At 36.0% G+C, this 16,616-nt stretch overlaps 1 protein-coding gene across 6 annotated transcripts; it reads right to left on the bottom strand.

The window, feature by feature from the left end:
* Positions 1-1,102: 1,102 nt before the first annotated feature.
* Positions 1,103-15,406, bottom strand: LOC131938259 (carnitine O-palmitoyltransferase 2, mitochondrial). 6 transcript variants are annotated; one of them, XM_059296193.1, is made up of 16 exons: positions 15,116-15,406; positions 12,108-12,364; positions 10,478-10,518; positions 8,535-8,728; positions 7,738-7,797; positions 7,397-7,500; positions 6,632-6,765; positions 6,138-6,242; positions 5,836-5,933; positions 5,469-5,615; positions 5,025-5,151; positions 4,214-4,413; positions 3,959-4,128; positions 3,127-3,358; positions 2,181-2,369; positions 1,103-1,619 (listed from the first exon to the last, which is right to left on the bottom strand). In XM_059296193.1, the coding sequence occupies exons 2-16, from the start codon at positions 12,171-12,173 to the stop codon at positions 1,486-1,488; spliced, it is 2,001 nt and encodes a 666-aa protein (XP_059152176.1). In that variant the 5' UTR covers positions 12,174-12,364; positions 15,116-15,406; the 3' UTR covers positions 1,103-1,485. The 6 variants fall into 6 exon arrangements, with proteins under 6 accessions (XP_059152176.1, XP_059152179.1, XP_059152175.1 ...); XM_059296196.1 differs by having other exon boundaries at positions 12,108-12,238; positions 15,121-15,394; XM_059296192.1 differs by having other exon boundaries at positions 15,126-15,394.
* Between the last annotated feature and the right edge of the window lie 1,210 nt (positions 15,407-16,616).

Genomic DNA, 16,616 nt, shown 5'->3' with positions numbered 1-16,616 from the left:
AACATAATTAAATTCAATATCACTCAATACGAAAATATTATACAGCCTTTAGGAAGCAGGCACTAGGCATCGTGTGGTATTAGGTACCCCGCCCCCACAAAACTCTCACTCAAAGCAAAACAACAAATCTTCTGAGACAACAATCACTGCTCAGGCAAGCAGAGAATTCACCTTACATACACTTGGCCCAGCAGAGAGTTGAAACTGGAATAAATCCACGTCTTCCAGCATTTGTTGTGTTTTTATAATTATTTTTAAAATAGTTTTATTTTGGTGAATGTTTTTTTTATAATAATACAAAGATAATAGTAATAGCTACATCTACTAAATGCCTCAATGTTGTCCACTAGCTTGCTCTTTCAGAAAAGTTGTAACATTTCTTCTGGTGTTCCTAATGCCTCAGGTACATGTTTATCATTACATTTTTTATAAAGCCACGCCTGCCCCCCCCCCCCCACCTGTTTTTTTAACCCACCATACGACTTGTAATCCTTTTGCAGGTAACACTTTGTAACATAGATGACTGGTCTTAGACCTCAGCAGAGATAGCTTGACATGTAATTTATGACCAACAGGATCCAGCAGGAAGGTGATCAAAGAGGAATCAGTAGTACTACTGCTACACACTAGGTCTACGCATCTGTTCATTATAATGTAGGCGTACCAATATGTAAATTGTGGACTGGGTGCATGTGAACCTGGTGATAGCTGATAACATTAAGTCCATGTACACAACACAAAATATTGAGGCCCTAGAAAACATTTCAATTTGAAATTTGTCTAAATTTGGAGAATTGCCAAATGCTGATTTTTTGGGTTATTCAAATTTAATAGCCTATATTATTATTTTAATTATTATATTAATGTCTCAGATGTTAGAATCATGTACTTGAGAAATGTAAAAATTTTAATATTAGAAAATACTTGGTGTAGTAAGAAATCTTTTAAAATGTACAGGTTCTAAGTGTCATGCCTAGTGATCTGCTTTTCAAGAAGATTCAAATAAGTAAAGAATATTTCATTGTAAACAATTTATTTTAAAATAGAAAAGTAACAATTATGTTTTATTTAATGTATACATAAAGATAAAATAACATTTCACAAGCATCAAGATTTTAATGGAAAGATTCCCCATCAGCAGAGTGTACATCTACCATCCCATTCCTAACTGTGCAGTGTTGATGTGTAAAATCAACAGATGTAAATAAAAAAGTCTATGGTGTAAGAAATTTTCTAAACAGAGGCCATCGTTTGGCCGCGTACTTTTCTTTTGGTTTCTTTTTTTTCACTGCCTAGTTTTTTTCACAATTGCTGTCTGAGTCAGATACTATACCCCAATTTTTTTTGTTAATAGTAAGCTGAAATTATCATTTCCAAACTTGTTTTTTTTAACATGTAGAGATTAATTAATTAAATATGTCATTTAAAAACAAGAATGTAACAAGCAATGTTTACACAACAAAAATGTCTAATTAAGCCAGTTAATTAGTTTCCCATAGCCTTTATGATAACGTGCAGCTGATCCAAACTTTTCTCACATGCTGCAATGAAATCTTTAGCACTGCGCTGGGGGTATGTTGAGACATTGAAGCCTAAATACTTGTTGTCAACACCATAGGCTGTGGGAAGATAAAGAAATGTGCATATTTTATAGGAAATGACATTTCATAGGCATAGTAAATAAAATGACATTTCATAGGCATGGTAACTGAAATGACATTTTATTAGCATAGTAATTAACATAAAATTTCTTGGGGTCAATATTGTAACTTTGGTACCTATGTATTGGTCATACACTTAGAAAAGTTGACAAACGGCCCTCACTTGGAATTCTCAGGACACAATAAAAAAGAAACCCTGTGAAGACTTGGAGAGTGACATAAGAAAGATTTACAGATCTACCTAGAAGGCTCTTGTCTGATGCCTCTGGGAAAACAGGCTACCTATAACTACTTCAAACAACAGGATGTTAAGTACTAAAATGATGAGTAAATGTAACTAAAGAAGGCTCTCTGTCAAATACTGATGTACTAAGTAACAGCAATTTAAATAAATAAATTACATGTAAGACCTGACAACCTTCAGATAAAAAAATGAAAAATTTAGAAAGTAAAAAATACTTTTAATGCATGAAAATCTAATGTTGAGAAACACAAAGGAAATCAAATGTAAACAATTACCTATTCCAAAACCATCAGGTGTAACTGCAGCAAATCCTCCAATGGACACAGAAGGATCAGTCAGTGTTGAAGTACTGAGTATGATATGGTTAATATTAGTGTATGAAGGGTGCGTAAAGATGGGCAGGGTAAGACCTTTTTGCTCTCCCAAGTTCTTCAAACAAAACAGATGGCGATCAAATCCTTGACCTGAAATTACAAACAATTGATTGGTTGTCTGGGATACGTTGTTGACCACATTGAATTTTGTTTCATAACATAACCTATAACTGATTCTAATTTGGGTTTGAGTGTACAGACATACTAAAAAACCAGAATAATGACAAGTATCTTGCCAAAACTAAGCAAGTTCACAATAAAATTAAGGAAATACTTTTTTTAATTTACAGAACTAATTAGTTAAAAATGGTTAAAAATACATATTAATTTTTAAATTTTATTTTTAAAACAGCAAAAATTTTGCGCAACATATGGAAAAAGTAAAACAAATTAAAATTCAATGAAGCAAGCAATTAAAATGAAATGTTCGTATGCTAAACTTCTTACCCTGTTGTTAAAATATTAGTAATGAAAATATATGACAACTTCTTCAAGGATTTTACACAGTTGGACTTAAATGCCCCAAAATATGGAACAGTTCAAAGTTCATCACATTAAAGCCTAGTTTTATAAGGGAGATAACAATTTAATTCAAGACATATTTTTCATTTTATAAGGAAAATAATTTAATTCAAGACATACTTTTAAATCAAAGGGAGATAACTCATATCAAGACAAATTAACACCATCCATAATTTTATAAGGGAGCTAACTCAATTCAAGACTTATTTTAACACCATCTAGGTAGTTTTTATATTATTTTAAAGAATCTCTATCATTGTCTTTTTTACCCATGTCATTAAATTTGTAAGTCTTTTAAAGTATTTAACTGATTGTCCTAACGAACCCATAGCTGCCTCCTTAGTGAGCTGGTTGTGAACTGCTGTACAGTCCTGTAACCCTTTCATTAACTCGTCTTTGCTGGTTTGTTTTCCACTTTTCTCTAACAACAGCTGACACATCTGATTGGTGGCTGAGGTGCAAGATCGGACAGTTTCTGTGCGCCCATGTTTATAGGCAGACGTACTGCATGACTCATATGTTCCAACATTTTTTCCGTACATCCTATAATGTGCCAGCTATGTAAAATCAAATCAAAGAAATAAGAAATGTTAGAAGAACATATTTTTAAAACTTTTCTTATAAGATACTAATACAGAAAAAAACTAGGATATAAAACATGTATTTTTAAGTCTGTACATAACCAGCTTTTGACCAATCTACAATGACAAACAAACACCCTTTCCTGTTGGTGTTTCAAAGAAGAGCTATAGAAGGATTGGTTTTAATCTGTCAAATGCCTAAAAGCAAAGGGTGGGAGAAGGGGAGATAACCCTTAGATCCCCAATAGCATCTGTTGTTTCTGAGTGAGAAGGTGATGGGAACAGAGGTATTGTGTACAAATCAGTGATTGGGTGAAGTAGTGCCTGCGTTAATAAAAATATAACCATCCTGATTCTCCTCAATGCTCGTACAATTTTTTAACATGGGTGTGTGCTCATTTCTCATGCTCAGTTAAGGCAATTCTTTTGGTTAGAGAACCAGTTGAAACCTATGGAACTATGGTAGCTTCTGTAAACAAAAGTTTGAGTGGTAAAACCATGACTGTGAATAGATTATATTCAAGAAATGAGACATCAAGGTATATATTTAAGTTTACAAAATTGTGAGAGAAACACCTGAATAGCAAGCTGCATGACTGAGTCTGGACTAAGCTTGGCTTTCTTTATATCATTTCTGTTCAACTTGACATATTGAAGGTGGTGGAGGTCCACAGAACTGGTGACACTTTCAAACCTTTGCTTGGCTTTTACAATTGTCTCTTTGATAAATGGATCCAGCTTAAAATCTGGTGGGAAAATATTTATTTCATTAACAAACACTGAACATTTTTTCCTCAATCCTATGCATAGAAATGGACTAGAAAAGCTTACCAAGTCTCTGTACTTTCCTTTCTGAACTGGCATTGGTTGATGGTTTGGTGTCTGGATTCACCCAGTGCTTTTTTGTTGAGTCAGTAAAAACTTCTTTAAAATAGCGTAGTACAGCCACCCCATCGCCCCATGAATGTTCAAAGTTGACTGAAGCTGTTCCTCCTTTGGTGATTATAAGCTGGAAACTTTTATCAAACCACCTGGTACAATAAGAATGGGATTTTTAAAAATTAGCCACCATTTTTTCACTTTAAATCATAATGTGAAATACAACTGTCTACCTAATCAACATTCTTTGGTAAAGAATTTACATTTATAAAGGCTTTTTTATTTCTGCTTCTTCTTAGATAAGAATGAACATAATTTAATCTGTCTCAACTTAATTTGTTGATATCAAAGAATACCAAAGAAATTTTAGTGGCTCAATATAAAAGAATGGCTACAAAGTTAATAGACTAATTCATAGTATGCTAAACAAAAATTTGACTACAATGAAACTTGAATGACCACATAGCTAACGAACACACGGCTAATGAACACACAGCTAATAAACACACAGCTAATGAACACACAGCTAAAGAACACACAGCTAATGAACACACAGCTAACAAACACACAGCTAATGAACACACAGCTAACTAACACACAGCTAATGAACACACAGCTAACGAACACACAGCTAATGAACATACAGCTAATGAACACACAGCTAACGAACACACGGCTAATGAACACACGGCTAATGAACACACGGCTAATGAACACACAGCTAATGAACACACTGCTAATGAACGCACAGGTGTTTTTTTACCTGTTAATGCCATCTCCATGGAGAAAATTGTGTGAAATTTCGTTGGGGTCTTTAGGCTCAAAATCATCAAGGCAGAGGGCAAACATGGCACTCTCAATCACACGAAGTTTGTTTTCATTTCTGGAATCTAAAGAAATTCTGAGGTTAAATGTCATTTTTTTTAATGTACAAACTTTGTTGTGGTAACATGGTTTAATGAATGTGACACTTAAATTAATTGCTTCTGTGCATTTAGCTGACCCACCCACCCTCTGGCCAATGAACTGACCCACCCACCCTCTGGCCAATGAACTGACCCACCCACCCTCTGGATAATGAATCCACCCACCCACCATCTGCCCAATAAACTGACCCACCCACCCTCTGGCCAATGAACTGACCCACCCACCCTCTGCCCAATGAACTGACCCACCCACCCACCCTCTGCCAAATGAACTGACCCACCAGCATTAATGAGCTGTACACGAGCTCTGGTCCAGACATCTCTATTTTCTGTAGTTAAGACAGAGATGGGAAACTCAGGTGCTGGTGTTGTGTCCTCTAGAATAAACTTCAGGTGTGACAGGACTTCAGACTCAGGTGTGATGTTACCTGCAAATCAAAGGCCATGTGTTGCACTGCAAATAGCAGACTTTGGGTTACATTTTATTTTGTAGTAAATCATGCAGACCAACCATGCTTTAAACATCAAAGTCAATTAAAACAAGAATTCATGTCTTAATTTTTCTTGTTTTAAATAATGCTCTAATTAAAAGAATGTATTTACTATTAAATTTAAATATGTGCGACAACTATGCTAATATGGGCTCACCGTCTCTGTCTAGCATATCAAACACATAGAAATTTCCTTTCCTCATTATAAGGATGTGTTTAGCATTTTTATCAGTAAAAAGTTCATCTTTTTCAGGTCTGTTGGAAAAATATTTTTTAAGAGTAATAAAGACAGGAGCTAAATTCTTTAAAAGAGTTTACTTTTATTTCAGTCAGAATTAAAAAATGTAATTCATAATTAAAAATTTTCTATCGCCATTTTTTTCTAAATGCCTAAAAAAACCTATTGTTTTTCTGAACTTTTAGATACCAAATTTATCCCACCTGTAAAAATGAGCTCACCTTGGAATTCGACATGAATTGAACAGCCGCTTATACTGACTCATATCTAATGGAAAAGCCTTGAATAAGTAGGCTCCATACCAGGACAAGGAGGGTGGCAGTAAGCTGAAAGTTTTGTATACATCAAGTCAGCAACATGGGGTATACTGGGCAGTAAAATATTACTATAGCATGAACACTTAACAGAACTAATGTTCCATAAAACAAACAATAGGAGGGTTGTTCAAAAATTTGATTAAGTGTGTCACCCAAACACACACAGTGGTAGACTTGCTCAATGAGAGAACCATCTGCCACTTCAGGAAAATCTAAATATTATCCCTAAAAAAAGTTCATTACACAGGTTAGAATGATAAGAACAACAGCTCATTAGTCATGATATTATAAATTATAATTACCCACACTTTTCACCTTTCTAAGTGACGTTATAATTACCCACACTTTGCATGTTTCTAAGTGACATTATAACAGTGTAAAGAGAAATGTGCACCTACCGTGTGACCAGACGGAATGTATCATTGTTGGACTTGGATGGATTTAAGTGGAAAACTTCAGGTTCAAGCTGCTCATCTCTTAATGTTTTCATCATTCGTACAGATGAGATCAGCATATTCACAGAGCGAATCAACTAAACATCAAACATAGAATCAATCAAACATAGAAGTAATGCAGCTTAGACCCAACTACAAATGTAGAAATCATTCAGTGAATCAATCAAACATAGAAGTAATGCAGCTTAGACCCAACCACAAATGTAGAAATCATTCAGTGAATCGAACATAGAAGTAATGCAGCTTAGACCCAACCACAAATGTAGAAATCATTCAGTGAATCAATCAAACATAGAAGTAATGCAGCTTAGACCCAACCACAAATGTAGAAATCACTCCATGAATCAATAAAACAGAAGTAATGCAGCTTAGACCCAACCACAAATGTAGAAATCACTCCATGAATCAATAAAACAGAAGTAATGCAGCTTAGACCCAACCACAAATGTAGAAATCATTCAGTGAATCAATCAAACATAGAAGTAATGCAGCTTAGACCCAACCACAAATGTAGAAATCACTCCATGAATCAATCAAACATAGAAGTAATGCAGCTTAGACCCAACCACAAATGTAGAAATCACTCCATGAATCAATAAAACAGAAGTAATGCAGCATAGACCCAACCACAAATGTAGAAATCATTCAGTGAATCAATCAAACATAGAAGTAATGCAGCATTGATCCAAGTACTAAAAAAAGTCTAACCTGCGTACTGTACTCTGGCCGAGGGTCTGGTGCAAATGTAATGAAAGGATTGTGGGTGAGCACAACTGGCCGCCTGTCTTTTAAGTACATATCAAACCAGAGATCTAAAAATAGATTTTTAAATTTAAGTTTTATTTTTATACTAGTTTAAGAACTGCTTCACTCTGGATATGTTTATCCCATATCATCAGAATATTTGAGTTTTGCTAACAATTTCTTTTGTCCATTTTCTTCTTGTGCAATTCAAAACAATGGGACCCCTCCCTCCCAGCATCACCTCTTCAATGAATAAAACCACAAAATGAAAGTAAATCAAAATAAAGTAAGTGGTAAGTAAATACCTGAGACATAGTTTGTGTGCTTGTTTATCTTATCTGTTTCAACCAGTTCCTTCTGCAACTCTATAAACAAAACATGTTCAAAATTTATTACAGTTCTGTAATTACTGTTTAATAACAACTTTCTAGTTTTTAGTAGTGCATGGTTTTCAGATAATAGCACTACAGTTAGGTTCTATGTCTTTGTGTTTATTTCACTTTGTGTAGAGAAGTGTGCTAACTTCATTTGTCAGTATTTGAAAAAGTTTGATGTTTTCTGATAAAGACTGGGGGTCAAAAGGTCTTTGTCTCTACTTTGTGAGGTTTTTATACAGTTTTAAAAATGCTCATTTGATATGAATGTGCACATAATTTTGAAAGGTCATCTATTTCTAAGTTAATAAATAAACAAAAAAGGATTCAACCCCCCCCCCCCCCCCACTTTGTATTGGTCCACACACATTTACATTGGATAATTCCCCCCACACACACCCCTCCCTTCTCCTAATGGCAATCCATATAAAATGTGAATAACATGTAATATGTATGAGTACAATGGGAATCATTTAAGTAGTTAATTAATCTAAAACAGGTGACCCATGATCCAAAGTTTGACAGAAATGGTGTAAGATCAACAATATGTGCAGTTTTTTTTTAATTCCCTAGCTTTTTAAAATATCATTAACTAGTTTTTAAACAATAACTATATGCTATTCTTACCAATGACACCATTTATTCATGCTAAGTCAGGGCAAGGCAATGTAAATTGTTCATCTTTCAACAGTGGTTTCTGAATGGGTCTATATCCTCTCTAATCTTACCTTGTCCTTTTCCATTTTGGAACTCTTCAACAACCTTCTGCACCTCTTGGTACTCTTTGTCTGACAACAATGGGAGCTGAGATTTTAAGTATCTCTGGCACGACTTCTCCAGGTCTGGCACTGGTAGTCTGGGCAGACTTTGTTGAAAGTGGTAGGTGGGAATCTTTGTTTTATGGAGATACTCATGGTCAGAGCTGAAACATTCATGTGACATAGATGATAGCACACAAAAATATCAAGTCTAATTTACAACTTTAATCCATGATTAAGGTTTTACATTCAACCCATGACTCATGAGTTCTATACATTAGAACTGTGGTCCACAAACTTTTACAAGAATTTAACTCTTGATCATGATCTTTATGTATGCACCCCTTGTCCTGTTACTTTACCCATCCTTCGAGATTAAAGGTTGTGTCACTGCTTAGCTGAGCTTATAATCAGAACTAAAATTTAACTAACGACATTCATCAACTTCACAAGTTTAGTTAGGCATACATAAATAGAAGTAATATAACGAGTGCAAAAACTCTACAACTATTGTAATTACACCATAAAGGAATAAACAAATACAACTTTACGCCTTCCGTAACTCTCCTTTGCTTCCTCTATGCTTTTTTAATGACAAAACTCTGGAATATTTAACCAAACAGGAAATCTGTCAGCTCTCAAACAATCCTGAGTCTAATTAACACAAGAAAGGCTATCTCCAGCCCATTGGTGGCTATATTTAATTTGACTTTCTTTACAAATAGTGTGTGGGAGGGGCTAGCAGAGTGTGCACACGATACTGTGCTGCAAACTTGCAAAATTTTTCTAATTCTTTTGTTCATCTGTTGACCATCAAAATTAACATTGTTATGTGGTAGGTTATGTAGCTTTACATACTGTATATTTTTTGTCAACCATGTAGGTCAAAAACCTATCTGGTTTTTTTTTTAAAGCAGTTGTAAATAAAGCATATTTGTTTAGAATATTTAATGTTATTGCATTACAATCAGAATATTGGAACGTCACAAAAGCTTCAGTCTGTTTACAAACATTTTATCAGTGTTTTTTAAAGTGGCCAATATTATGTTTATAAACCCTCAGCTGTTCCTTCACATTACCCCAATACTACAGCTTGTGAACCTTGCTCTAAACGACTATTTTCAACCTTTATTTAACCTCTTGCCATCGGTACCCGTTACACATGAATTATATTATATGAATAATTTATAAAGTAGCTGTTGGTCAAAACACTATGTGCTTTACTACGCATTGGACGATATTAGTGACAAAGCAGAAAAAACTAAATGGCTAGAAATCCGACACATTTAAAATAACATAGGCTACCAATACCTATTAAAAAATTTAAACCTAATTATATACATTATAAGTCAACACAAAAACATATTAAATGCACACACTGATTAAGAGACTTAAATGATTCTGTTTAAAAAAAAAGCTGTTCACTGGTATTTATGTAGTTTTTTTAAAAAGTAATTTGTATTAGTTTTGTACGAGAAAAATGTATACATTTCATAGCGTACATAAGTAATATTCTAAAATTGGAAGATGACATCATTAGTGTTTATGTACTTTCCGTAGTTCAAATATGTGGCATGTGACGTCATTGTTTATTGCATTCTTGTCACAACCATACACTTTTCTGGTTGCAAAATTAAAAATGTGTTTTTACATTCAAATATGCCTTTATTTTTATTTTCCTTCTTTAAATAAAATTAAGTTTATATATTTCATACATCCAACCAAAGTCTTTATCTTTAAGTTTTCCATACATTGCTGAAGATACTGATCTCATACCCTTAGGAAATATGTTGCGGACAGAGAGAGAGAGAAGTGCACATGTGGGTTTTTATATATTAAGATAATTTACTTGTTCATGAAAGTAGTAATTTTATACTATTCTGATAAACCTAGAATACAGAATTTTTTTTTACCTGCTCAAATACCAAGAGGTCTGGAAAAATCTATCTTGTCCCTGGTTAAAAAACAGAAAACAATATTTTTATTTGAATATATTTATTTATATATAAATGAATTGAATGTATGTGTGTCTTGTCTGTGTGTGTCTGTCTTTTAAGCATTACTACACCTTTCATCCAATCGCCATTCATTAAACTTTGGGAAGTTAATGAAAATGCTCCTGGGAAGGTTTCTGAAAAAAAAATTAATTTTGGAGTGGCCGCGCCCAGCAGTAGGGTGCAATTCAGTGCCAGGAATTCCCCAGCCGCTATCTTACACCTGGGATCTGTAGACAAGGTTACTACTTGAGCACTATATGCCTACATTCATTTTAAAGAGCGCCATACACTATGGATAAGGTGGGCAACTATATTTATTAACTAAGTTGAACCCGGATCACTGGATCATCATCCGGCCTCCCAGGAGTTGTGTACAGATGGAAGCCCTGAGTTTTTCCAGAGACTACATGAACACATGGATTGGGCATCCTGCACCGGGGGTCAGGGGTGCTACTTGATTCAACAGGGGCTGGGGGTCAGGGGTGCTACTTGATTCAACAGTCAACAGGGGCTGGGGGTCAGGGGTGCTACTTGATTCAACAGTCAACAGGGGCTGGGGGTCAGGGGTGCTACTTGATTCAACAGTCAACAGGGGCTGGGGGTCAGGGGTGCTACTTGATTCAACAGTCAACAGGGGCTGGGGGTCAGGGGTGCTACTTGATTCAACAGTCAACAGGGGCTGGGGGTCAGGGGTGCTACTTGATTCAACAGTCAACAGGGGCTGGGGGTCAGGGGTGCTACTTGATTCAACAGTCAACAGGGGCTGGGGGTCAGGGGTGCTACTTGATTCAACAGTCAACAGGGGCTGGGGGTCAGGGGTGCTACTTGATTCAACAGTCAACAGGGGCTGGGGGTCAGGGGTGCTACTTGATTCAACAGTCAACAGGGGTTGGGGGTCAGGGGTGCTACTTGATTCAACAGTCAACAGGGGCTGGGGGTCAGGGGTGCTACTTGATTCAACAGGCAGCAGGGGCTGGGGGTCAGGGGTGCTACTTGATTCAACAGTCAACAGGGGCTGGGGGTCAGGGGTGCTACTTGATTCAACAGTCAGCAGGGGCTGGGGGTCAGGGGTGCTACTTGATTCAACAGTCAACAGGGGCCGCCTCTGACACCCTGATGTGAAGATCTAAAATTACAACAAACTATAGCTAAATGAGACTAAGGTGAAACAATGCATCTGTCTATATATATATTTTCCTGTTTGTGCCCAAGATACATGGGGGAGATGCAGTAGATGGATAATGTGGTCAGCACTATGCCCAGCCATCTTTAGTTTCCACATTATTAGTCAGGTGCCCATTAGAGATGGGTGGACTCAGGGCATCCTACAGACTCAAGCCACAAATCTGAACTTGTGTTTCAGGCTAGCAGTGGTTAGCTCTACCTTTTGACCATGGAATCACTGCATCTGTCTACTCTGTATTAAGTTTCAAGGAGACAGTGGGTTATAAACTATTTTTATTCCATTTTATTCAGCTACAGTTTAAGTTGCATGAGTCTACTCATCTCTACTGTAATTATAAATATTGCTATATTTTTAACTTACTTTTCTAGCAGTCTGTGATCTACTTGCACTTTGTAAAAGTCTGTTTGGTAGTAATCTCACAATCATGATTTACTAGTAAATCTATTACTTGGTAACTCAGCCAAAAGTTTTTGCACACTCTAGTATTAGTCCTAACTGTATTATTAAATTATTAAATAAACTAATAGTAAACTAGTTAGTAGTAGGCCTAATTAAAGTTATTCAGTTTATTTTTGTTTTGTTTTTTTGTTAAGAAGATTGATTTTGGTTCCTTGACACTTAAAAAAAAAAATTTCTAGATCTTAAAGTAAGGTAAAGTGTCTTAAACTTAAAAACTTTGAAGTGAAATTTTAGGTTTTTATTATTAAGCCTAATAAATAGTAATACTAATAATATTATATATAGGCATATAATAGATCTAGGCCTAATATTTTTATCATTACATGTTGATGAATTTGTTAACTTAATACTTAATACTTAATGATAATGTAGACTGTAGATCTATGACTACGTAATATACTTTATGTAATATTAATTCAACTAGCTTCTACTGGCCTTAGACTTTAGACTAAACTACATTATTAGTGCAAGCGGTTAGAATCTCTAGAACACGGGTTCCCAAACTGGGGGTCCTGGGGGTCGCGAAGGGCTTTCTGGGGGGGTCGCCAACTGTTAGACAAAACCTTAGCAATGAAAGAAAACATAATTATTTAGAAGAATATCTGAAATTCTGCCTTACTAACATCACTGGAAATGGAATAGAAAATAAACAATGCGTACTGTGCTAAGGTGTTTTCATCAACGAGTCTATGAAACCTTCAAAACTAAAATGTTATTTTGAGACGAGTTATTCGGAACACACACAAAAGATCGGGAGTTCTTTCGTCGGCATGAAGTTAGTTGCAAACGTCACATACTTGTTTGAACAGGAAGTTTTCACCCAGGATTAGTGCAAACATCATACAAAGTTGCCTTAAAAAAAGCCAATAAAAAAAAAATCTCTCACACAATAGGAGAAAATCTCATCAAACCCTCAATGTTGAAGATGGTGAAATTAATTTTTTGGAATTTCAGTGCAGTAAAGATGGAACAGATATTTATGTCTAATAATTCTATTTATCGGCTTATAGCAGACATGTCTGTAGATGTTAAAGTATACATTTTAAATGAAATCAAGCTTTACACCATTGTTTGCTTTTCAAGTTGATGAATCAACAGACGTGAGTTAGTGTTCGTAGTTGCTTGTCTTGTGATCTATATTCATTCAGATGATAGCAAAGAAGAGAAAGAAGATTTGCTATTATGTGAAGTTATCATGGAGAAAATAAATACGTTTTTTTTACTGGATGATTAAAAAATGGGAAAACGGCTGTGGGGTTTGTACGGATGGTGCGCCATCTATGTTTGGGTCAAGATCGAGCTTTCAGAAAACAGTAAAAGATTTAGCTCCCTAACCAAGGGGAATCCATAGCATGATTCACCAGTATGCCCTCGCCAGCAAGACTCTTCTGATTCCATTGCTAACGCTAATAAAAGTAGTAAATTATATGCAATCTGGACCCCTAAACACCCGTCTGTTTCAAGAACTGTGCAAAGATATGAATAAAGATTATGAGGTTATACTTTTCAATATTAAAGAACGCTGGCTGTCAAAAGTAAGTTGTGAATCGTGTTTTTGAATTGACATATGAAATCAAGTTGTTCTTGGAAGTGCAAGGGAAACAACACCTTTTGATATACTTTAACGACAAAGAGTGGTTGGAGAGAGTAGCACACCTAGCAGATATATTCAAACCTCAACATAAGATTAAGATGAAGCTTCAGGGAAAATGAACGAATATTATATCTTTTCATGATTATCAAAGCTGCAAAATTGGCGAAGAAAAATAAATCTTGGAAATATTGCCATGTTTGGTGAGTATGATCGTGAGGTAAATACAAATTTAAAAAGCAGACTGCTGGGCTTCTTGAATCTCTTGGCATAGAACTGCGGCATTATCCCTGAGCAGAAAGAAGAAGAATCTGTATTGACACATTACCCATCCTCTGCTTCCCTTGATGTTGCGAGCATTCCCAATGAATTACAAGATGGATTCTTAAATGTGCGGAATGATTCCGCATCAGATGAAAAACTGCTCACACAATTTTGGTGTAGTATGCACCAGTCATACACAAACGTTAAATTGATTGCCTTTTGAGTTTTAGTTCCTTTTGTATCTACATATCTTTGCGAGAATAGGTTTTCAACACTTCTCCAATTAAAAACAAAACAAAGATATAAAATAAATGTTAAGAATGACATGAGGTTGACGTTAACAAAACCTCAACCGCGAATGTCGAGGCTATTTAATAGCATGCAGTTTTACTTATCGTATTAAAACAGTTATCAATAATAATTCAAATTGAAAGTCTACTAGAAAATCTAATTTTATTAATGATTAATTTCCTTACTAATTTCGACTTTTTAATTCTATGGGGGTCGCGGGTCACTTAATTTTTATAAAAAATAGGGTCGCCGCTAGAAAAAGTTTGGGAACCACTGCTTTAGAAGATGGAATCTAGATCTAGAATCTAGCTAGTAGATCCCACTTTCTATTCTTTGAGTGCTGATTCACTTGCATTTGTCATTAAAAATTTAACGTTTGTTTTTTTGTTATTCCTCCTAGACTCTACTAAATGGTGCTGAGTACTCACTGACACTGAGTGTAACAAACAAGTTTAATAAAATAATAGGCCTTAACTAAAATATTTTAAATTATTTTTTACAATTTAAAAAAATACATTGAATTTGTGAGGACAATAAACAACTAATTAGCCCCCCCCCCCCCCCAACTAAATTAACAATATGTGTAAGTACTGTAAGTCAAGTAGGTGTTACTGTAGTTAGACTGTTAGACCCTGTTATTAGTATTAGTTATCAGTCTGAGTACTCTGAGTAGTGAGTACTGAGTAGACTTATGCTACACATTACACATTATTAATATTACTAGATTCTAGAATCTATTAGACTATTAGATTACTGTCATTACTTTACTTAACTTTACTACACAATGTCCTACACAATACACAACCACTTGAAATGTTGAAATGAGATCTCCAGAATAAGAGAATTTAGTTGAGTAGGCTATTTTTTAGCTAACCAACGCTAAAATACAACTTCCTAGATTCTAGTTCTCTAGATATTGGATATAGATCTAGATCTAGATATTCAGACTAGATTCTATCTACTATCTATCATCTACTGCAAATAATGAACTTTAGACTCGAACGGGATTGAAATATGTGTTATCAGCAGTTCCCTATGAGCTGCGTGAATCATCATTGTTTTCAATTTGTTTACTAGCAGTAAAAACATTGATACTACTGTAAAATCAAATATGAGTGAAGTTTTTTAAGGGGACGATCATCCATCAACAAACAGATCTATTTATAAACTAGATCTAGATCTAAATTTGACTTTGATTCTAGGCCATTTGGTCTGATGTTTTTGGTAATATCTTTATTTTAAATATTTTGAAAAGTCAGCCCCAGAGTAAACGTCAAGGGGAGCCAGAATGGATATTTTTTTTAAAAACTAACTAAAATGCACATGTTATTAAATAAGCCGCATGCGTGCCCGTCCCCGAACGTTGCCGCGGGGTTAGAAGAAAGTCCGAGGATAGTCCGGAGCAAGTCGCACCCTTGCAGGGTGACCCTGCCTGTGCGCAGGCTTACGCGCCTGATTCAATTCAGTAAACGACTATAATACTACTTTTTGTCCATATTGTATCAAACTTTATTAAACGAACATTAGCGCCATAGCTCAAGGAATAGCCCTAGCCGCCAAATCGCACCCCACCAGGGCGTCGGTGAACGCGCCTAATTCAGTTTAGTGAAAGATTATAATGCCCTATTGTATCCATAGTCTATCGCACTGTTTAAAACTAACATAGTCACCATAGAACTCACGGGATAGCCCGGGGCGCCGAATTGCACCCTGTCGGGGCGCAGGCGAACGCGCCTGATTGGATTTAGTGAGCGACTATAACGCCCTATCTTATCCATTGTCTATCGCACTGTTTAGAACAAACGTAAGCGCCATAGCGCTCATGGGAAAAGCCCAGTGCGCCAAATCGCACCCCGCAGGGGCACCGGCGGACGCGCCCGATTCGATATAGTCAACGATTATAGTGGTCACATGGGAGCTCGGGGCGCTTCGGGACACGTAATAGCCGGGGCGACGGCGGCTACGCCTGTTTAAGTTTTAGTGCTGCATATAGTACTACCTATCATCCGCTATGCAGGACGCCCGATTGACGGATACCAAGTGCTAAGATAGTCGCTAAAGAACTCTGAGCGCCAAACCATGTATTGACAAAAATCGCACCTTCCCGGGCAACCGCCCATAAGAAATTGATTTTGTTCGCAGAAACCTTCTCGGGAGTATTCTCATAAATTCCCTAAAGTTTCATAGCACTTTTTTTTAATATACCGTATATAGAGAAGAATCGAATCGCGCCCTGGCGGGGCGCCATCCCTGCAAATTTGAAG

The sequence above is a fragment of the Physella acuta genome, unplaced genomic scaffold, assembly GCF_028476545.2.
Source record: "Physella acuta isolate Inbredline_101_S28 unplaced genomic scaffold, ASM2847654v3 ptg000240l, whole genome shotgun sequence".
Classification (NCBI taxonomy): domain Eukaryota; kingdom Metazoa; phylum Mollusca; class Gastropoda; family Physidae; genus Physella; species Physella acuta.
The sequence above is the reverse complement of the archived record's forward strand: the minus strand, read 5'-3'. Positions and strand labels throughout refer to the sequence as shown.

Coding starts and splice junctions, on each gene's coding strand:
- LOC131938259 (XM_059296193.1), bottom strand. CDS start 12,173: ATGATTGTGAGATTACTACCAAACAGACTTTTACAAAGTGCAAGTAGA. Junction 10,519..12,107: donor GATCACAGACTGCTAGAAAA/GTAAGTTAAAAA, acceptor TTTTTTAACCAG/GGACAAGATAGATTTTTCCA. Junction 4,129..4,213: donor AAGGAAAGTACAGAGACTTG/GTAAGCTTTTCT, acceptor TTTTCCCACCAG/ATTTTAAGCTGGATCCATTT.